Source organism: Osmia bicornis, chromosome 7 (assembly GCF_907164935.1).
Source record: "Osmia bicornis bicornis chromosome 7, iOsmBic2.1, whole genome shotgun sequence".
NCBI classification, from domain to species: domain Eukaryota; kingdom Metazoa; phylum Arthropoda; class Insecta; order Hymenoptera; family Megachilidae; genus Osmia; species Osmia bicornis.
In genome coordinates, this window is record NC_060222.1 from 6,271,135 (window position 1) to 6,295,443 (window position 24,309).

Genomic DNA, 24,309 nt, shown 5'->3' on the forward strand with positions numbered 1-24,309 from the left:
TAGAATTTTCGTACCCGTTACTTTCAAAGGCCCGCACACCCTCAGTTAAAGTAGAGTATGCATCGAAAAGATTCCTTATGTGGCACAGAAAATTTGTGACAACCTGTAGTTCAAAACGCGGTGACTTACGAATGCGATACACGCGCGAGTTGCGTGGACGGGAAAGAGAAGTAGTGGAGCAACGGGGGACGGGTGTTAAGCATCAGCACACCGAATACATCAAGTTCCCTGCGGTACTCTATAATGTCATGAAACATGTACTTACACACTACCGTAAGATTCTTCTCGCCAGAGGCTGTGGAGAATGTCGGCGCGTCTGCTGTAATTTCGCAACTGAACGTACCCGAGACGGCGAAGTCGATATCCCGCAACGTAACTTGGCTCTTGTTCGAGTTGTCAATCTGAAACAGAGGATCGCAGAAAACACGTAAAGCGAATGTAAACATTAAGTAATAGACTAGACGAAGATTCTTGAATTCTTCATCTAGAAATGTGTTAAGTTGTTAAGTACCAAATGACGCGTTTCGAAGCATGAAAAGGCTGACATGATTTGATGAAATAAAAGTGTCGCAAAATTTGTGGTACATCATTTTGAAGCTTAAAGACTGAGAAAATTACTGTATAATCATTTCAAAATAGCTAGTTCTTTTGAGAAGTCAATGTATTAACCAATTTACAGTAAGTGCAGCAATGCACTAAAAAGACATGAATGAACCTTTTGTAAAATAGAATTATATATCTTTCTTCTCAACATTCTATATAAAAAAAGTATTAAAATTTAAAGTTAAAAAAGCAGTTTGTGACATATTTCATGTAAGAAATTATAATTTTAATTCTTTTTTTATACCTTTTTATACAAAATGTAGTAAAGAATCTTTCTAAGTGAAAAACAAAGTAAATATGCAATTGCATGAAGAAATAATAGTAAACCTGCACCTTTCTGGTGTGTCATTGCATATTTAAAAAAGATGAAGTTGCAAAAAAATATTTCTATATATTTCTTTTCTATTAATATTATTATTTTAGTTTATTTTACCTAACAGTTCTCAACAAACGTGTTAAAAAACCAGTCTGCAATGAAAATTATTAAAATAAAATAGTGTTAGGACTTTGATAGGTCCTGAGTATTTGTACGGAGTGCCGTCTATAGGTTGTGAAGGACCACCCAAGTTGGTTCGGCTTGGGGCCGATAAATAATTATGTCGATTGCAGGTTTAGGTATTTAATCGTAGTTAAATGGTGGTGGTGTGTGTGTGTTACAATGTGTGGAGTGTGAAATTTGTTACAATTTAAGAAAAACTTTCTGTGTCTATTTCTACGTTCTATCTGTATGTACTATGTTCTGTTTAAGAATCCTCCCCTCGAGCAACTTGAAAAGCGTTAAATAGTCGCAGTTCCTCCCTTCCAGTACGCCCTTGGCATGGTAGATACTGGAAGGGGAATGTGCCCTTCGTACGGGGGAGGAAAAGTGTGAACTGGTCTGAGTTTTTCCAAAAATCGCACGTGGTTCCTCTAGATCATCGCGGCAAAGTTACCCTTCGAGTCTATGCGATTTATGGCATGGCCTTTCTAATTATTTTGAACTCTGCCAGGTACCGTTAAGCTCTGGCAATCATATGGCAAGGGAAAAACTATTTAGTACAAAAGATCTGGTATTTCTAAATTTGCCATGCCATAAATCGTGCCTATTCTAACAAATAGTTTAATTTAAATCATCGTAATTTGATAGTAGTCTGCCATATAAGGGTTAATATATGTATATTGTAAATATTTTGTTTCATACTGAGAAACTTGCCAGAGAGCAGTGGATCTTAGCAATTAGTGATGATTTTGTAAATCTTCCTGAACCTTTTAAACCTTGAAATGCAAAGCTGCTTTGAGGGACACATTTGTAAAGAGTTTGAAAGCTTTCAAACTTTTAAACTAGAGATATTTTTAAAACTGTATTAACATTTTAAATCTTGGGAGCCCTTTGAGTTCTTTGTATGATGTACGTTTCATTTCTAGATAATTATGTAGTACAGATGGAAAGGGTCTATGAGTTGTATTCCTTGGAAAACTATTCAAAGGTGTTCCTGGTTTACAACTGATCTGACTATTTGAAATATCAACAAAATGAGGTGTGAAATGAGGTGGAATTGGCATCACCCGAAATAAATAAATTAAACAGATGAAATAGAATCAAAAAACAAAACAAATTTATTATATTCATAAAATGAATGACTACTCTACGGGCACTGGCTGTAAAAAACCCCAGTCAAAAGTGGGGAAAAAACCTGGTCCCTAACAAACAAAATTATATTAAACCAATACCTAAAATTAAATAATGCAAAATATATCAATATAAAACGTACAAGAACTAGAGATCAGGAACAAACGCAATTGAATGATCATCCAATACTTAAATTAACGCACGCAAGAGAGCTCTCTTACTATAAATCGCAATCAGATGGCGCCTAGCCGACGTCGCAGCAGATTGTCGTGGTTCTTTCAAACAACCCTTCCTGATCACAGGAAGCTTCCCCGCGAACCGGGAACAAGGTGACCGTAACCAAACGTTCCTAACTGCGCCGGACTGTGCCGTACAACCACTGCACACAGTTAGCCATCTGATAACCTCCCAAGAGATCGCCAGGCCGTGCAGACACAAAAGACAGCATCTAGTGCTTCACACACTACAGGACCCACGCTCGATTGCAATAACGTCCGTCAACAAACCGACACCCATCCAAATATCAACAAAACAATCAAACTTTGACCCAGCAAGTCACACAGAAAACCCAAGACGTATGATCATCGTCACACAGCATCGGTCACGGTCTTAATACGTGGGCCTAATCTCCGACCGTCTCTTCCGCCGACTCGCCGCTCGCGCCTGCGCACTGCAGCGTGACTTTCCGCGCATGCACTCCCGTACGGCGCCAAATTCAAACTATGTAACCGCTCGAGCGATACATGCAACGCGCGAAACACGAACAACAATAAATATAATATATATTTTATATTGCAAACATTGTTCCCATTATGGCTTTATAATAAACAAAATTTGAATATAAATATTCAAAATAATATTAATTCTTTGATATTTTGTGATCGAAATTCATTGTTAATATATTTACTTTAAAAATTTCAAAAATTAGATATTGAATTATTTTGTCGCTAATTACAGAGATATAGAATTAACAAGACGTTAAATGTCGCGGGGATTACCGGTGATCGGCATCGCAAATTACACGTACTCCAATAATTAAAAGAAAACGATAGAAAAATATTATTTTTAATAATATTGCTATTATATTAATAATGTAAGGCACGAAATTAAAAGATTGGTATTTGAAATTTAAAAATTAACTACTCCTGTTTTTAATAATTAGAGCTTCAATACGTTTCATAATAAATGCTCACTTTCACTGCGGCAATCAACATGTTAATGATAGACCATCTAGGTGGAGGGCATCGTTACTTCCCGTAGGGTAGTCTACTTTGCTCGACACTGTACATACATCAGATTCAAACGATTGTGGCCGAACTTCCTTTGATTAGCGGCCGATTTCATACGGTTTTCGGTTCCATGGCAAATATTTGTATGATTTCGTGAACCATGGTTTTGGATTCAAACCAATAGCAAACACACAGTCCAAACCTAAAGTTTACGAAATTCTGTAAAAATATTTGTCAATAAATTGGAAAACGTGTGAAGTCGACTATTAATCGAAGGTAGATCGACCACAATTGTTTGAGCCCAGTGTGTTATGTTGCAAATCTGTTATATAAAATAGTATCTTTACTATAAATTTCTTATATCTTTTAAACGTTTGTAGTTATACATTTTATTCCACATAATGTTGAAGCTGTTCAATATTATACAATTTTTCATGGAATAAATTTTTAAAATAGAAACACTTTTTATTGCCCCAAATTATATTTCTTTTCAAAATTAAAAAAAGCTGATGAAACGAAGGGTTAATTTTCTATTATTTTTGTAATATATTCATTCATAATTTTGGTACTGCAATAAATATCTTTCTCATAATTTCAAAATTTTAAGTGCTTGATTTAATTTATCTGCCCACAGCTAATACTACATAAATCAAACGTATTTTTAATTGAAGAAACACGAACGCGAATGGAGTTAATTTAATCATACCGCTTCTTTGTCCAATACCTTGTCAAATCTCCGCACGAATGAACATATATCCAGTAATACGTAAATTATTACTAACGATTCCGTTTCAAAGTGTTAGCCAATATGGATTGATCAGAATACTCGAACAAAAGCTTATTATTTCGAGCGAATCCCAAACTAAACGAGAGTTCAATTTACACGTTGCAATTTGCACCTAGAATTATCTGTTCAATCGTTACCTGCTTTTACCTCATTGTCTTTACGTGTTCACCTCTAGTTTTCAACTTATAAACAATTAAAATTTCACATCTAGCTGTTAATTACAAATCAACTTATATTTAATTGTCAAATAATGAAAGGGAGACAAAATATTAAAAATTGTTATATGGCATTAAAGTTATATTATTTATGCAAAGTGTAAAATGGAAAGTTCATTAAAAATGTTAAACTGAAATTATAAAGTTGTGCTCTCTTTTGAAATAAATAAATATTTGTACATTTGATGGTAAAATAAAATCTTTTCGAAAGAACAGACGTTTCAAATTTCCAGATGTCTATTTGGTAGATATGACACGACCCGATACACTCAGGTATATAAAACATTTCTTGAACTGATATGTGCATACATTCAGAAATTCAAATATCAAATGTACTGCAATAAAGTATACTGCAGAGATTTAAAGCCAGTTTCTGTGTATTTCACTTACGTTATGTCAATTTCAAGTTGACTTAAACTTTAGTTTAAAAACTGAACCTAAGATCAGTAAAAGCAACATGTTACATGTTAGTGATAGATTTTACATTGATTAGAAGGTTCTACAGTGGACTCTCGTTATATTGCCATCTGAGTTGTTTGACTTTCACATGAATTTTCAATCATAATAGTGTCGCTTTTACACCACCATCTTATGCAATTTTCTTTCCTTCTTTAAATGAGAGCTTCGAAGTTGCCACTCCTACAAAATTTTCTACTTCTACAGCCCTGTCTACGGCAATATAACGAGAGTCTACTATATGTAACAATTCTCTGGAAATAAGTATATTTTTTTGTAAAATAATAAATTATTCTTTACTTAGGCTATACTTATATTTTCGACAAAATCCATCATGTTATATTTTCAGAACTGAATTAAGGTTTCTGAGATTAGGAGCTATCAAACCTTCGAGGGCCTCCTTGGTTGATAAACGTGGTTAAAAAATTAAAATTTATTCTAATTGAATAACATCTGATTGTAGAGAAAAAAGGCAACGGTACCTAAACAAAATTTTGTTTAATATGTTTTGACATAGTAAGTGGATGGCTTAGAATGGAACCCGGGGCTATAGCACCTCTTAGATCTCTCATTAATCCGACACTGTGCATATCAGTACTGCCATAACATTGTTTTAGCAATATTAATTATATTCATTAATCTATGACAATCACTAATTGCGCAATTAACAAAAAAGTCGTTGAAATTATAATTTTCTTCACTATAAAAGAATTTTTACAAATATTGTAAAGAATTTTCAAATTTAATTTTCTCGAAAACGAAACTGCAGATGAACAAATTTTTAATTTATTTTTTCACATAGAAACACCCATTTAAAACTACTTCAATTAATTATTCTTCAGAAATAAGAAATATTGATTAACTCAATTTGGCAAAATAAGCAAATCTCTGTATCAACCGTATAAAAATAAAGAGAATGAAAATGTGTTCCCCTCTACTGTACGTACAGCCAATCAAGGGTTAATGTCGACGCAAGGGTGGCCAAGATAAAGGGTGCTTTTTTACTAAACGTTTCTTCCGGTCGGCTAGCGTCGAGAGCGACACTCGAGAAAATTGTCATCTTATCAGGAATTACCCTGCACTCGAGCAAATTGGCTCGATGAAGCAAGCGCAAAAGTCAGCACAGCAAGATACCGTTGAAGGTGGAGCTGAAGCGTCCCTTGGGAGAATAAGAAAGAGAGGAACGTTTCGTCGGGTACGGGCAAAGCAAAATATGCATAATTAGCGGGATTTAAATAACGGTGCAAGAAAATATAGCTCGACCAGAGTGGAAGAGACAATAACAAAGATGGGAGGTAGATGGGTGGCAGACTTTAACGAGGACGAAAGAAACGAGGAAAGGAGAGCGAGGAGCTTTTTCTTCGTTGATTTATGTCTGTCAGAATGCGGCCGATAGATGTTAAGTGGGTGTAAACTTAGAGGCGAGCATGGAAAAACTGTTCGTTACAAAATTTTGGCCCCCTCCTCCGTTTTCCTCGGCCCATTATAATTCACTCAACGAAGATTATTTTATGGTCGCATAATATCTTGTATGGTTAGGTAACTTTATTTTTCGTTTCTTGTTTTTTATTTTTAAATGGTCATCTGGTCATCCACTAATGGTAACCACACTAAATAAAATGGAGAATATTAAAAATATTGTTATTAGGAATTCGACTAGGTCAAACTTTTCTATTGCAAGATGACCATTAGGATGACTTTTTCTAATTAAAATCTTGAGGCTTCAATACTTGAATTGTCACATATTACATTTTAATACTTTTGGCTCAGTTTTCTTTGGGCAAGTAGCCTGAGTCACTAGATCTTACCAGTAATCAGGGGTGAGGGAGAAGGAGAGGCTACCTAGGCAAACTTCTTTATTCCCAAGGGTGGACTGAGACTTAAATTTTTAGCAAGAGATTAGTGACACGACGGGCCCTAATTGGAATTAATTACTATGTTGGGTGCCGCGCTGATAGTACATGACTTCCCCGAGGGACCGGAATTTGTTAATTTGCAAGGTTTGCATATTTAAAAGAGGGATATGAATTTGTTAATATGCGATGCATATGGCGTCGACGGTGGCCCTTACGACCCTACTGACAAGTTGGGTGCCAATCACCTGTGTTTCCCACGGTTCTATGAACAAGTGCAGTGCCGATCACTGGTGCCCCCCACGGACTCACCGACAAGTTGGGTGCCAGTCACCGTGACTCCCATTGCACCCAACGTGTTAAGTCTCAGATCCTTACCGGTTCACCTGGAATCTTCCCCAATTCCTGAGAGCCCAACTACCCCTGCTCATCACTCAGTACTGACATAGGCCACTAATCTCAGTTACTTGTCTAATCCAAATTCAGCCTACCATTACCACTTTTAATACTATTTGAGATTTCTTGGTCTTCTTAAAAGGGGAAGATTCCCATCACTTCGTCAGTATTGCATCTAACTTTATTCAGGAGTCAAAGAATGCATGGATACCTATTTTCCTGGCTTAGTTCTCCCAGTGCATTCTTGATCTTTTGATGAAGTTAATTGACAGGAATCTTTTCCTTCTGACAAAACCTAGATTAAAAACCTAGCAATGTTACCTGACCAAAGAAAATACTCTGAATATATAAAATAATAAGAAAAGATATCCTATTGCAAATAAAATTGAATGAACAATACCACTTCACAGAAAAAAAGTCGAAGGTATCAAACATCAGGAAAATGAATAGAGGTCAGTGTATCATAGAGACGTGCATCGAACGATGCACTGACGATATTTCTCTCGATTCTTGCTGTGTTTTTCGACGTTTTTCGACCTTTTACGCCATGTGACGCGGGCATTGCACATTATTCTCAGTTAGCGAACGACGGAGGGCAGTCACATGTGCGGTGCAGCGATAAACGTAAAAGCGGCGCGGTATGGTGTTCACAGATCGTTCGTTCGAGGCCGAAACAACAACGGGTCCGAGACACAATCTTGTTTTCAGTTGCGTAAACGCAGCGCGCAGCTCGGTTTCCTCGAAACCGCCGTGCTGCGGAACTGCGTGCAAAACCCGGTTGTGCGCCTACCTACGGAAATGTTCGAACGATGATAAAAGCGGCCTGTTTTACGCCGATTACAGCGGTCAAGGATGCTGTTAACGAGCGTGGGCCAGCACGACGTGATAACAACCGCATATTTGGATCGTTTCTGAACGGATGGAAAGGGAAATAGTGTGCGACATTGCCTGCTGTTACGCGCAATTGATTACGCTGATCGTTGTCGAAATTAACCCTGGGGTAGCGAATGATAGTTGCCACGCATGGTGGCTGCTGGATCACACGTGATCCAATGGTACGATTTTATTTATAGAAGAGTGTTAGCTTTTTAGTAGGGTGCATTCACACCTAAAATTGTTAGCATTGTCGTTGGAGTTGATTGAACTACAGTAAACTCTCGCTATATTGCCGGTTATGGGCTCGTAGGTATGGAAAATTGAAATTGACAATATGGATCTCCGTGCGTTATAATGGTAGGTAAACATTACTACTGTGTGTGAAAATTCGTGTAAAGGAGTTTATTCAACCGGTAATATAAAGAGTGACAATATACCGAGAGTCGACTCTATCTATATTTGAACCATTTATTTGCCAAATCGATTAAAAAACAAAAAACACGCACAAAAAATAAAGAAATTGATCAAATATAAAAAGTTAAGCGTCGATTGAATGCTATGGCACTAAAATGTTAGCAGATTCAAAAAGTGGAGTTAATCAATTCCGGTCTGTGAACGGGTCATTTCTGCAGAGTTTCAAATTTTGAAATTTTAAATTATCAAATTTTCTTTCCAAGTATTTCATCCTAAGCTTAAAAAGAACCCTAATCATCCAGGGCCTAATCATTAAGGCTATATGGCAAACCCTAGCCATAGGCATCCCTAGCTCTAGGTACCTTTTCTATTAATTTACTCTGACATTAAATATTCTTCCTATTAATGTTTTCTCTATAAATATTTAAAAAATTTATAAAGGCACTATCTTCTATGTCCTCGTCTGTATCATCCACTTTCTAAAGATTAACATTTGCAAAAGTACAAATTGTGAAGGTAACTCAAAGTTGCTTACACGTCACCAACTTAGTTTGTTTGGGTTTTAATGTATTGCCTTATTTGAGAGACTGCCCTGAAGCCCACCTTTATTCTAGAAGTTTCAATGTATTCCTCAATGTTTTCTCATTGTCGCCAGGGACAAAAACAAAATGTTGATATAAGTCGCCTGTTTCCATTGAGAAACAGAGATCAAAGGAAACAGAGCAACAGCGGGCAACACTCTGTTTTGAAACGTGTTGTTGCTTGTATAGAGCTTTGCATCTCTAACTGCAAAGGCAACAAGTAAACACTGAAATGGAGATATAGATATATTTTCGTCAGTATTTATGTTTCAATCTGGGGATCTAGTATGAGACTGGAGCCACTCTAAATTAGAATTATTAATGTGAGATAGAATTTTAAATATGCCAGTTCATGATTAAACCCTACTAACACTGTTCAATAAAATGTTATATTTATTTTTTAATAAAGATTTAATGTTGCACCGACTATTAAATCATTAATGACAAATGTTAATTTTATTTTATTTAAGTAAACACAAACAATTTTTAGTCAGTAGCTCCAGTTTCTGAAAAATTTGATTTTAAAAAAATGTAGATTTTTAACTTTACTTTAAACTAATTTTATTAATTATATCATGTTCTATATTTTTCAATCACTTTCAGAATGATTACCTACCAAAAAGTTGTAAGCTATTAGTTTTTTTAATTGAGCCGTTGTCAAATAAATATTTACCTCTAATTTGAATGCTGCATGTTAATATATTATTCTATGTATTAATTTTGAGTACCTAGTCAATTGTGTGTCAGTTCATGACAACTTTCCTAATTAAAATATTGCTGTCTATTTTATATCTATAACTGTGAATTAATTCGTAGATTTTTGTGGTCCTAATTTATCATCCTTAATTAGGAAATTCTAAAAAAGAGCACAAAAATCAATTTCTGTTTACTTAGGTGATATATGTACAAATACAAGCAAATTCATTAAAAAATGCATTCTGGAACACGATTCAATTGTTCGCTCTTCAATTTTTTTCTCAATTTCCAACAAAACTAAAAACGCTCCAATTACAAAACTGGGTGTATACATATATCTGTGTAACTAAAACCCCATCGATGGTAACTGGAACTTGCAAAAACTGAATGTTCATCACAATTTGTAATTACCTTTTTCTCAATTATGTGGCGATTTCCAGGTTAAAATTTTTCGCTGACATTGAAGAACAGAGAATGCTGATAAACGAATTTGTTACTTGACCAATAACTGAATTTACACTGAAATCAACGCTCTGACCCGGCAACATTTCGTTAATTAGCTTGAACCACTTGATATTTTTTTCACTGGGAAGATTTATTAAAGCGATGAAGCTAAATGTGTTTGACATTATCCACTTATAAACAATTAACCACTAAATAGATACGTCCAGTGGCGGTCATAACTTTTAGCTAAAAATTGAATCAGATAAATCCGTATGACGTTGAACCTCGCAATTTAATATTAAACAAGAAATTATCAAACATATTTACTACAGCTTTTTGTATAAATATAATTAATTAGCAGTTTTTAATTTTCTTTTTACTCTATTTAATTATTCCAATGTAAAAATTATCACTTTTACAGCAGAAATTAAATGAAACTTTTCTACCTAATTTTATTCATAATCTGCTGCTAAGTACAAGAAGAAACAAAATCACAAGGATTATAGATTTAATTAGGCTCGCGATAAAATTAGGCTTTTGCAGGAAAAATGGTGATGTCCCTCCTTCTTGCAAGGGCATCACCCGATTTTCTAGTTCTAGACTGCCCCCGTAGGTTTCTTTAGGTTCCTAGGTTTCGGGTTCCGAGGTTTATGGTTCTCATCATAGGCCTCCCTTCCCGAGGAGATTGACGATGTATTTAGGAGAAAAGGTCCCATGTAAGTATGTATATAGATCTGTAGTCCCCCATTTACGTGGGAGAATTTGAATTGACATTTACTTATATTTCTCAATTATATGTCAAATGTTCTAATGTTTACTGATTAAAAATGATATTATTTTTCTTTCTAAAGATAAAGATCCGAAAGAATTCCTGGTTTGGTACCTTTTGACATGGTCAGTGATCTAACTGACCCATTCCTTAGGTCGGTTGGGTAATAAATAGGCACATTTTATTATAAAATTGTTTTAAAATTTAACCGAATGTTGTCAAATGTTCAATTAATTTTCTTAAAAAACAAAGTGATTATAGGAAGATATAATATGAGTTACTGCAAAAATCTTAGTATAGATTCAGAAAAAAGGCAAAAAAATATATTACTTATATTAAAAATTGTATGCTCCCCAAAAAAATGCTTGACTGAAATTAGTCCACTTGTCGTTTCTATCAATGTCCCAACTTTTGAATTTAACTTATTGAATTTAGAATTTTGACAACCATCAAAAATTCCCATTAACAAGAGTAAAAGGAAAGAAACGTGAAAACTTACGTCAACGTGAATTCCGGTTATGTTGAAGATCATCGTGGTCGGTTCCTCGCTTGGCGTGAAACGGTAGAACTCACTGTTGCCACGGTACCACTTGAGAGAGTAGAGAGGAGCCTTCTCGAGATCGTAATGGCAGCGCAGAATCGCCTTCTGACCACGTTGCACCACCTCCGGAACTACTTCTAGGCTGACATCCCGCAGGCAGCTCGCACCTTTATGGGAAATGAGAACAGGAACGGAGCATTAAGTCTAGTGTGCATCATTAGTCCGCTTTTACTCTTCACGCCGGAGGTTGCACGGCACGCGTCAGCGAGAAATTGCAATTCCACCGAATGACAATTCCCTTCGCTTCCTCCGACCAACTCGTTCTATCCACCCCTTTCATGCATCCCTGTTGTACACACACGTTTACAAACACACACGATTTTTTTCTCCCTCGCTATTTGTCTCCTCCCCCGCCCCTTTTGACCTAGCCTCGATCAAACCTATCTCTCTGATCCGCTACCAACCCTCTCGTACCTTTTCATCCTTCGCGACTTCCTACTCCGCGCGCCCATTTTTTTTTCCTCTCTGCTCCTTTTTGCTGACGTTTCGTTCGGTCGGATTATCGACGATTCGAACTATTAATGCCCCGAGGAATTGAACCGTATACGTCATTCATATTAAAACAGAGTCGCGCTTTGGTGCTTCCTGATGTCGCTGCAGGATGAGACCTCTTATTACGTGCTCGCTTCCGGCTACACGGAAGTAGGTAGACCTACCTAAGCCGCGAAGACCTACTCTGCCCCCTCGAGAAACGCGAAAAACATGATACGGTACTTTGTATCGGTAAGATGTACGTAAATTCTAAATGGTTAGACTGATGCACATTAGCATAACTAGGGTTTTTATTTATAGGGGACTAGGTTCTCTATTTCTACCAAAAATGTAAAGTATAAATATATATTTAGAGATTAAATGTTAGTCAATTTTAGTGATATCTAGCTTTTTTTATAATTAAATTTAATTTAGATATGTTGAAGAATTTTATTCAATAAAAAATATACTTTTTATTGGTGATGACAATACTAATTTGTTATAAAACTAGAATGCTGAAGATGAAATTTCTTTTGTAAAATATATGCTTCTTTTTATAAAAGATATTAATGTACTAAGTTTAACTTAAGATAAATACAAATTTACCCGCAATAACGTTGAAAACAAATCAAGTTCAAAGGGTTAAATGTAAATAATTTCTGGAATAAACTGTAAATTAATTTATAATTTAGTAAGTAAATTAAATTTTTAATACAATTAATTTTAATATGAGATTTTATTAAGTATTTAATAATTTACCAAAAAGTATTTAAAGGTTGTTTAATTGTAATATAATTTTTATTCGAAATTTTATGAAATAACAACTGTTTCTTACTTATTACAATAATTTCTAGCAAAGAGAAGGGCAGGGTAGGGCTGCTCCAGCACCAGATCAAGAGGACCTAAAGGAGATTACAGCTCTGCGCGTCACTTTCCAAACCTTCCACTTACTATGTCAAAACATACTGAATAAAACTTTTTTACGATTAAATTTTATTAAATTTTATTTAGAATAAATTTTAATTTCTAAACTAAGTTTACCAACCAAGGGAACCCTTGAAGGTTTCATAGCCCTGAGTCCCAAAAATTTTAATCCAGTCCAGACTTGTTAGTCCCTATTTAATTATGCCAATGTTGTTTAACTTACAATTCTAAGAGTCCAACGACGAATTATAGATTTCCATCATTCTACTTAGAAAAAGATCTACGTTAATATGTGGTGTGTAAATATTGGAACACTTAGTCTGTCGTTTAAAAGGAGAAAGAAAAAGAGATAAATGAAAATCCTTCGCGCACAAAGGGCAAAAGCTTCGAAGTTAGAAGAGCTTGTTCCCCTTTCATTTTGAATTGAAAGGAATTCTGGAAAATGTAGGCGAGCACGGAGTATACTGGAAGTTTCTCAAGACTGCTCCCGAGGATTGCTATGTTCTCAATCTTAGTTCGCATTCTATCATATTCTCGTCGCATTACTCAATATGCAGATTCAAACTATTTAAGAGCCATGATTTGTTTAATATGTACATTGAATGGAGGCTACTGGTGACCCATATCACAAATTTAATATAATCCAATTAATTAAAAGAAATTTTTAAAATATTCTATCTAAATTAATATTACATTAATTTCATAACGCAGGTATCAAGTGGAAAGTTAAAATTGGAAAATAAAAAAAATCGAATATCTATTGATTGAATAAGAAATTGAATGATAAATAATTTTTATTATGCAACTAAGGCAATTTTTTAATTTTCCTGTAAACGTTGAATCTTTTGAATAATCTAATATTGGAGACCACTGGTGACCTGTATCACAAATTTAATATAATCCAGTAATTGAAAGAAATTTAAACAAATTTTAATCAGAATTAACATTATATCTATGTATTTCGCAAGGTACCAAATGGAAAGGTTAAATTAGTGAATGAGAATATTCTATGGTAATTGAATATAGAATTTAATGTAAAATAATTTTCATTATGCAACTAGAGAAATTTCTGAAATTTTCTATTTTGATTGTACTTTGTGAACAATCCAATACTTTAACTGTGAACATACAACTGTTGGAATACTTTCGTGCCAGTAATTTATCCTGATAAAAGTTGAAAAGAAATTCAACGACACGAGATGCACGCAATTATTTGATATGCAAGTTTCAGGCAGGAAGTATGTCTGAAAACATGAGTAACGTTCTAATTCTTCAAATGTTTAAGAACTACCCACATGCAAGTTTCGGAAAGATCGATAACCCAGAGAACTAAGAAACTTTTACCTGAAAGAAAACGATACTTCCATTAGCATATTTCCTTCTACAAACCGAGGCAACTTTCCTTCTTGTTTGACAAATTTAAATGTAATTAGGCTCCTTCCGGATAAAAGTCACTCCCCTGATATTTGATACTGAACAATACGCGACGAATTTAAGAAGCGAGTGTCTCATATTTATATTGCTGAAAGGGGTTTCTTAACATTCTATGAGTTGAATTTTTTATGTTTATGAAAATAAATAATGAAGTATCTCTGCTTGCATTTTTAAATTACAAAGAGAAATTTCTAATTGACATTTTCAGATTTTAATGAATTTTCTCGTGTTGATAAATTATTTTATTGCGGAGCTAATTAGGTAGGAGTCACCAGTCAAGTTTTCAAATTTTACTACATTACAATTTCGAAATTCAAAAATTTCAAAATTTCAAGATTCTAGAATTACGAAATTCAAAAATCTCAAAATTTCCAATTTCCAAAAGTAAAGATTCTAAAATTACGAAATTCAAAAATCTTCAAATTTCAAAATTTCAAGACGCCAAATTCCGGAATTCAAAATTCAAAAATTTCCAAATTCGAGAATTCCAAAATTCAAAAATTCTAAAACTTCCAAATACCACAATTCCAGAATCCTGGGTCTCTAAAATTCTAATATCCTAAAAGTGTAATACTTATTACTGTTAATAAATTTAAGGGTCCTGAACCACCGCCAAAGGAAAACTTAAACACTCATTTAACGCTATTTTAATTTGTGTAAGATATTTCATTTGAATAATCAACAAAAATTTTCCTGTTGGAGAATGGAACCCCTATACATATTTAACACTAACCTATGTTACCGAATAATTCGCATTCAAGAATACATTCCATTATTTCATTGAATATAATTTTCCAGCGAATAATTCAGCAAATTGATAAGCTGCTTAGCATTCATTGATCGAGAGCATTGAAAGCTCGCTTTTTTTCCCCGCTCGTTGTGGAATTCCATTGTTTCCTTGCTGGACGAAGACGTCTATCCGCCATTTCATTCCGGTATACCCAGCAAACAGCGCACCTGTGAACGTGCTCGAGGAAAATTAAGCTCCGTTGGTGACCGCAAAAGGCTGCGATCAGAATTGCAAAGTCCTGTTGGCTCTTTTCCTGCGTCGCGTTTTTCCTATTCTACCTGATTGCAAACAACTCGGCTCGCTCGGTTAATACAAGTCAGCTGGCTGGATGAAATAAAACGTTCGCTAAGGTAAACGTATGCAAAACAGACAATTTTATATGAATAATCACCGCGGTCCACCGTTGACCGTCGAAAAACGTGCAAAGGGAAATGTTATCGGGAAATGTATGAATTTGATGAATTTCGCTGGATTTATTTCTCTTTTTATTTTGTAAGATATATCATAGAGTAATGTCTATTGTTTTGTTGCTCAAAATAGGGTACATGATTTTCATCTCTTAGGCATTAAGGGTAAGTTTAAATTTTATGCTTCAGAATTCTTTTACTGTTATTCTCTTATTTCAATTTTTGTTTAGAATATGGTTGTAATTATTTGACTGTAATTTCTCGTTTACAGATATTTAAAAATATTTCTTAATTATATTTTTAAATATATGTAAACGAGAAATTACAATTACAAGAAATTACAAGAAATAATTCTAATACTAAATAAATATATAACATCTAAAATAGAATATTTACAAATAAAATTTTAAAAATTCAGAAAGGACCAAAACAAATGATTGAAACATAGAAATAATAATAATTGAATTTTATTCTCCCCAAAATTCAATAAAAAGAAAATCGAAGTTCGTCTAATATTAAATGACTCCGAATCAAAAATATTGATGAAACGTTTATATAGTAATCTTTATTAAATCTTGAACTTTAAATTGAAGTACCATAAGTGCCATTTTGAAGTACTTTTATATCAAATCGTGTTCCATTTTTCCTACTTCGAATTTGCTACTACTACTTCCTACTTCCATTGTTTGCTATAATTGAAAACTAATTTCGTAATAATTTCGTACTAATTGTAAGAATATGAACGTAGTGCTTACACAGTCAATTTAATGAAGTATTAAAATTTTAATTGATACAGCATAACTGCTATAATGTGATACTTTTATGTTATGAAATTATCTCATATTTACTAGATTCCGAAATTAGCCATTTCACATGCAACAACCTAATATTTGCAAATTTTCTCCTGCTCACGATAAGCTTGTCAAAGTTTAGTTTTAGTTGCGATAATTAAAGTCGGTCAGTTGCAATTATCAGATCTACCATTCCCGAATTTCCAACGAACGAACGAACGAACGAACAATCAGTTGATATTTCAAGCGCGATAAATTGTACGCCACTCGAGAGGTAGCGTTAATTTCTGCGTGTTTCTGTCTATCTGAAATGGTTGCCACGAGATAAATCGACCAATTATAATTTTCATTTCTCTTATTTTTTTTATATGTATCCCATAAGAGTATACGTCAGTTTACAATAACAGTGCAGCTGCGAACGAAGTTTGCGGAAATTAAACAGTATGAGAAGCCACGGAGGCAACATCAGAATTGCAAAATTCCCTTTGCGGAAACTGGCGAAGAGGAATATTGCTCATTCTCTTCCTCCAGGATATATTTTACATGTCTGAATGCATCCGATGTTATAAATAAACGCGTGCATACAAGTGAATGTCTGATAAAGATGCATATTTTCTTTTTCTTATTAAGTTATTCAATCTAAAAAGCTTTCTTATTTATGCCAAATGATATTCAAATTTTATATTTTATCACGTTTCAAAAACAGAATATTACCAAAATCAGTAAAAGTTACTATAGGTTATAAAGAGCGTAATAAATACAATTTATTTTTAATGAAAGTTTTCTTAATTAGTATTATTTTAAAAAATAAGAATTTTTTTGCTCTTTTTTTATTTTAATCTTACATGAATGACGTTAATTTAATTTTAGACTTGTTCTTTTTCATTATACAAACTTTAAATTATTATTTATAAAATTTGATTGCTAAATTTTAATTAAAATACTCTTCTATGTATTTGTTAAGTTGGGTTAAAATTGGCCAACATTTAAATCTTTTATGGAGTGTCTCATTAAGGTTAATGGTTTAACAATTCATCTATGATAGAAGCATTAATGAGGTAATTAAGAGATGCAAAACATAATTAGTATTATTAATAATGATATTCATTTGGGATTTGCCGTGTATAATTACATAAAATATTAAATAATAAAATCCTTTTCTTTTCAAAGATTTACGCTTCCTCAAGCTTCCATCTTTCCCCCTCGGCAGTCTCAAGGAGATTGACGATGTAGGGGAGAATAATAATAATTACCAGACTTAAAAATAAATTTACTTCGGCAAATATTACTATTTCTTTTGTCATGTCAATTTACTTTCATTATCAAGGAAAACTTGGAATACACATTTCAAACATTAAATGTTACAAGATATAGGTAATAGGAATATTTTAAATTGAACAAATGAAATTTGAAATATTTTTTCTATAAATTTTATCCAGGTCTGTACCATTTCATTTTAAATAATTTTTAACCATTTAATTTTTTGCTATTTCATTTGTTACTTAAAATATCATTTTATTTGATCTTTACACCACCTAATATTTTCAAAAACATACCTATATTTCAAATATTTATAAATAGTAAAAGAATCTAAGAAAAATAAAACTGTCATAACACAAGAAACCATAATAAATATTTGCCAAAGTAAATTTATTTTTCAAACACTCTAAATACCATTTGAACCATTTCTTCTTTCAATCTTTTACCTCTTTCAGCTTTGATAAGTGAACATTTACTAAGAAAGTATACAATCCTATTCTCAGTCAGAAACGTATCGTTTTCTCTTAACTTCTTCTTGAATAGCCAGAAACCGGAAGTATAAGAAGAAGATTCGATCGTTCCCGGTGGAATTGAATAGTACACGAACCGGCTTATTGTCGTTTCATGGTACTGAACTTTCGACTTTGAGGCCGAGTCACAGTAAATCAAGCAGAAGTAACAAACACACGGATTTAGCATCGCGACCGTACAGTTGGGCACACATTGAAAAAGCACACTTTTTCTACGTGTCGTGAACACTGGCGGTCCGAGACAAGTTAACGAATTCTTTGAGTTATTACAGGAAGTTTGGCGGTTCGATAGGAACCGGCCAGCTACGGCCACGCCAAAATGTCATCACGATTTTTCACAAGCACACGTTTTTACGTCACGGAACACAAGGGGGAGCTTAGGGACGACGGTTTCATAACAACGAACGGAGAGGACCGTTTCATTCGATGAAATGGACGACATCGTCTCGAGAAAAATTCCACAACATATGGCGGAGTTCCTAAACTGGAAGCGTTTTTTAGGTCCTTTGATAAATGGGGAAAAGTTAATATCGATGTCGTATCAATCTTCTTTCTAATTTCATTTTTTTTTCTAATTATTCTATGACAGGGCTGACAAATCGTGATCTTTTTCTATCACAATATAAAAATTGTTTATTATTTGTAATATTGGATTGGTATAACTAGGTAGGGGCTAAGGTGAGCCTGCACCTCCCTCCCTCAAAATGGAGTGGACTCCTCACCACTCAAAAATTGTACGATCTCAAAATTCAAAATTTCTGATTATCAAAATTTCAGAATTCTAAGATTGTCAAAACTTCAGAATTCCAAAATTTCAGAACTCCAAGATTCCAGATTATCAAAACCCTAGAATTCCGAAATTTCAGAATTCCAACATTTAAAATTACCAAAGCTCCAGAATTTCGAAGTTTCAGAATTAGAAGATTCCAAATCATCAAAACCCCAGAATTTCAGAGTTCCAAAATTCCGAAATTGAGAAACCCGAATTCTAATATTTCAAAATTTCTAAGAGACCTGGCCCACCCTACAATGAAATCCTAATTTTGTCAATATTTATGTAATAACAAAGTTCAGTATAAACAATCTTGAAAGAAAGCTTGCAAACTAAGCAGAATTATTTGAAAACGATTAACAATTTTTTACTTGAATAAATTTTTATTCAAAGAATATTGAAATGAAGTAATTGTTCCTTAATAATTTTGTTTCATTTGCAATGTTTATTCAAATATAGAAACTACCTTCATTTTCTAAGATACAAGATGTAATTCAATAGCTAGCAGTTTGCTTCTATTAAATTTATTGGAAGACTATAATTAAAGCAACAATTTCCTAAGCATATCAAGATTACACATATACGATACATCTGTTCAACTGATTCGGTTTGTGCTTATTCAGAAATGGTACTCGGAGATTCTCCTTCAAGTTCCTATGTAAACGTACTTACATCTATACACAAGTCATGTTCTCAGCAAACGATTATCTCAAGCTGACGCAACGATACACTAATATTGAACCTTACGTACCAGCCCCAACTTTATTCTCAGTATTTGGTATAATACTAGGATGTTTTCTAGGAAAGTCTACTTTGCTCGATACTATACGAATCTTACTAATCCTACTTCCTACTACTATATAAAAGGACAGTCCCTTTTTCGTTTGGAACCGCTAACCGCGAAAACTACTGAACCAATCGCTACCAACTTTTAACTACATCATCTTCATGGTCTCCGGAAGATTTAGCAATAATAAAATCACCCGATTTTCCATTAAAATGTTATCATGCTATTAAAAAAGCGATTTATGATATGTGAATCCCCGTCGCGCATGCGCTCTTACTGCTTGCAGCTGCGCACGCGCTCTTACCGCCTGCAACCGCGCATGCGCTCTTGCACCGCTGGAGTGTAGTTTGAGAATCATCCACTAGATGACGAGCGGCATTCCACAAGAGAACTGGCGAGTTCACGCTATAAGATGAGCTCGCCTACTCGCCACATCAATTATTACGTCAAAATCTCGAAGTTTTTATTTATGAGAGCGAGTGAAGCCGCGATGGGGATGCTAGTGGTAGAATATGTGAATCATGAATGTTCCATAAATTGTATTAAAATAATAAATAGTATTTATATTTATTTTAAATAGCGTAATTTCTATTTTCCAACACGCCACCAATTCAACTGTATCCACCACGTTAAACTTACGATTATTTACAAGATTATTTATGCATCGAGTTATCCCGGGCTGAGCGTAATTTTCCCCGATTCTTTTGTTCCCATTTTCCTTCGTCGCACGTTCGCTATTTGCATATGGACGCGACGTACTTTTCCCGATTCTTCGGAAAAATCCAAGAACACCGGGTAAAAAGTTTCCGCTTCGTCTCCGGCAGCGCTGATTTCAAAACTTATTTTCGCAGCCGTCTGCATCAAGAAAAACATTTCGCTTCTATTCCGTTCTTTCATTAACGAACGTATTCGCGTAAAAAAAGTCATTCGTAGACGAAGCGGCTAATTAACGATCAAAACAACCGTCGCCATGGAACCGTCGACAATGCATGGTTTCTGTGCACCTCGATAAGTTTGCGCAACCGGAAAACCGCATCGAGTGCGCGGAAACCGCTTTCAACGAGTCACCTGTGACTTGTATTCGCAGCGTGAAAACTCGTATACAATCAGCTGGCGACAGGAAATCTCTCAGAAATTTGAAGACAAGGGACTCCGTGGGGTTGAAAGTTCGTCACTATTGGATTTTAAATGGATTATCGTCGGAATCGATTCAATGCCACCGGCTGAGAACAGATTAAACCGTACGATTCGCATCGCCAAATGAAAGACGACTGAACGTTTTCACCTATTCACGTAGTACACCCTGCTGATTCTCAATGGCGTTTTGTTTCTTCCTCGTCGCGCTTCTTTTTGAATTATTGTCCCTTATAACCGGTGTTCATTTACGGTCTGTAGGTTAGCAATCACAGACGAATTATGCTGTTCAGGTGCAAAGAACAGAGGGCTGACAGAGGGCAATAACCGTGACGCTATACAGGATTCAACTCTAAGACGGCGGACCATGGAGAAAGCCACTTTAATTTAATTTTGTATTTCATATTATTTTCGTTTTCCAAATTTTGTAATGTTCCTTTGAAAATTATTCTTCTAATATATAACACCCTTTAATATCCTTGTATAAGTTTGGGTCACGAATGACCCAGACTCCGCTGTTCAAGGGTTAAATGATGAATGGTTTAGTATAATTTGATGACATAAAGGTAGCTCAGAAGGAAGCATAAAGTTTAATGAAACAGACTACATAAAGATTTCGTTACTATTCTCAATACAAAATGGCTGATTCTTTATCAGAACCAAGAGTAGATAATTTATGGCCAATTTATGGCTTACTATTTTTCATTAGTAAATATTCAATTTAAAAAAATCTTTTTTGTGTAAATATCTTACAGACGACATAAAAGACGAAGAAATTACTATAGCATGATTTAGATTATGCTTGTACCGAGTGGTTGCATATTAATTGAGATTTTCGAAAGACAGAAAGTCTACCATAATTTGATGACATAAAAGTATCAATAAAAATCTCTTATGGTACGTCAATTTAAAGCCTGAAATTTAATAAAAATTATCATATTAATGACTTATATTAATTCTTCATTAGAACCCACAATATGAAAATTGACATTTGCAAAAAATTTTAAGGAGTTTAATTTGCAGAATTATCTCATTTTATTTTATATTCCAAAAAATTCAAGTAAAGTAAAAGATACTAACATAAAAAATTAAATCTCAAATTTCTGAATAAATATACAACAGTGGCTGTCAAAATATTGTTATCATGATAAATAGTATTATTAGTATAATTGGTATGGTAGATAATACAAGTCATAATTTTATAGAATATTTACTTTGTTTTAAAAGTTTTATTCAATCATCGAGGTACGTTTATTTGTCGAGAAATGCTATGAAGATCCAAGATGCAGAGAACTGTAAATTTGAAAATTTTGAACTTTTCGATCACGAAGTTTATACAGTACTAAAGTACAAAAGTGCAGTACTTCAGTAAGTTCGGTAGCTGCAGTTCAAAGCACATCTGAAATAGAAGTCGGCCAGAAGTATTTCTAAGTTCTGATTTTCATTCCTGAAGAAATTCAAGGAAAACAATGGAGAAATTATAACAAGAACTGTGCTAGACAAAATATTTTATATTGGCACTTGAACTTTATGTATACTTTGTTACGTAGATGTGGTAACTTCGATTGTAAAGACTTGCTTCAATTGATAAGAAAGTTAAAATGATGCTGGAAACAGCGCTTTGTAGTTCGTTAAATAGAAAATAAAAAGTTGTTTTACAGATACTCCTTTAAGTATAAACTTGAATAAGCTACAAAAACTTAAAATCATAGAAAGAGGTTGAGAGGAGTTAGAAATTTTTTATTTTAATGGCAGTAAAAAAATAATAAAGTGTATTAGAATCGTTATTTTGTTTAGAATGCAAATTAACTTAGGTTGCAACCCACAATTCGTTTAGATTACAAATTAATATAAGCTTTTCACCCTTAAATTTTGTTATACGAAAAAATTCCTTTTTCATTTCAAGAGTTTATAAATTTTTTTCTCAACTGTATAAATAATGATTAACCCTCGGACGGGGGACCATGGAGAGTGCCCTAATTCTAATTTAATTTTGTATTTCATACTATACAATTTTAATGTTTCTTTAAAAATTATTCTTTCAATTATATAAGCAATGATTGATTCTAAACGACGAATTATTTGATTCCTCAATTAAAATAATAATTGCTACAAGTGCAATTATTTCGTCGAGAAAATGATTAAATAATTATAATAGGCAATTTAATAATGCCTAATTCTGTCCCAAACTGAATTTAATTGTGTTTTGATATTTCATAGGATTTTTGCATAAATTATATTTTGTTTTATAATTTTGCTAATATTTTCATTATTTTTCAATAGTGGATTCAACGAGCTTCTGTAAGATTAAACAAAATATCAGAATACTTTTTCAGAAAATATACGAAACTGTATTAAAATTTAATTTTCTTTTGAATATGATTTTTCAGGATGAATATGATTTTTCACGATTTAAAAAATGTTCTTTCACGATTTAATTCATCAGTTTTAAATTGTTCCATAGGCGCCATAAATTTTCTTTGCATTCTTATTCATTGTTATTCATGTTGTCTTTGCTTCCGACGGGAATTCCATACTTCTGTCAAATACATTGGGACTATTATTATTGAAAATCGATGAAACGTACATTTTATTCAAGAACATCTCTCAAAAGTCCCACTAAAGCAAAAGAAATATCTCTTTTTTTTAGTACGTAAATTTCATCGTGCTTTTCAGAAGGTAAAGCTTCATGGTAGAGAATCGTTTAAAATGCATCGACACAATTCCAATAACTGGTAATATTGGCAATTTTCTGGTTACATTTCGTGCTTTCACGTTTCAACCTGATTTCAGTGTCCAATTGTAAAAGGTTGGAATGATTTTTGCTCAATGATAAAACAATTTCTCTCAGTGTTACTACTGAATTAAATTCACTTACAGTTTTTATTACATATAATCTTTGCTATACTTTACGTACGATTGTTGTAGGTCTATTTATTTATTTAATTAATTATTTGTTTAATTCAGAAAATTTTACATGATGGTAAAATTTCTGCAGGCATTGGCGTAATTACAAATTTCTTCTCGAATGAGTCAGGTCCCTTAGAAATTTTGGAATGTTAGAATATTACAATATTAAAACATTAGAATATTAGAATATTAGAATGTCATGACCTTAGGATATTGGGATATCAGAATATTAGAATATTAGGATTTTGGGACATTAGAATACTGAAATGTTAGAATATTAAAATTTTAGTAAATTAGAACTTTAGAATCTTAGTTAGAATTTTAGAATCTTAGAATCTTAGAATTTTAGAATCTTAGAATCTTAGAATCTTAGAATCTTAGAATCTTAGAATTTCGAAATGTGGTCAGTGAGGTGGTCAGTTTACATAGAAGGGGGATGAGGGTAGGTTTGTGTGTCCATTGTAGTCCCTATCTAAGTAATTTCAATATAACTTACAATCAAAAGGATCAAAAAAAGAAAAAAAGAAAAGGAAGATATTATAATTTATTTTCTGGAGTGTGTATGCCACA

The 24,309-nt window shown here is 33.6% G+C and overlaps 1 protein-coding gene across 1 annotated transcript in view; it reads right to left on the reverse strand.

The window, feature by feature from the left end:
- LOC114877973 overlaps window positions 1-24,309 on the reverse strand; it is a 227,567-nt gene that overhangs the window by 110,522 nt on the left and 92,736 nt on the right. Inside the window, exons 2-3 of the mRNA XM_029191213.2 lie at window positions 11,428-11,636; window positions 266-401 (exon numbers count right to left, since the gene is read on the reverse strand). Coding sequence (XP_029047046.2) covers window positions 266-401; window positions 11,428-11,636 — 345 coding nt within the window. The remainder of the gene's footprint in view (window positions 1-265; window positions 402-11,427; window positions 11,637-24,309) is intronic.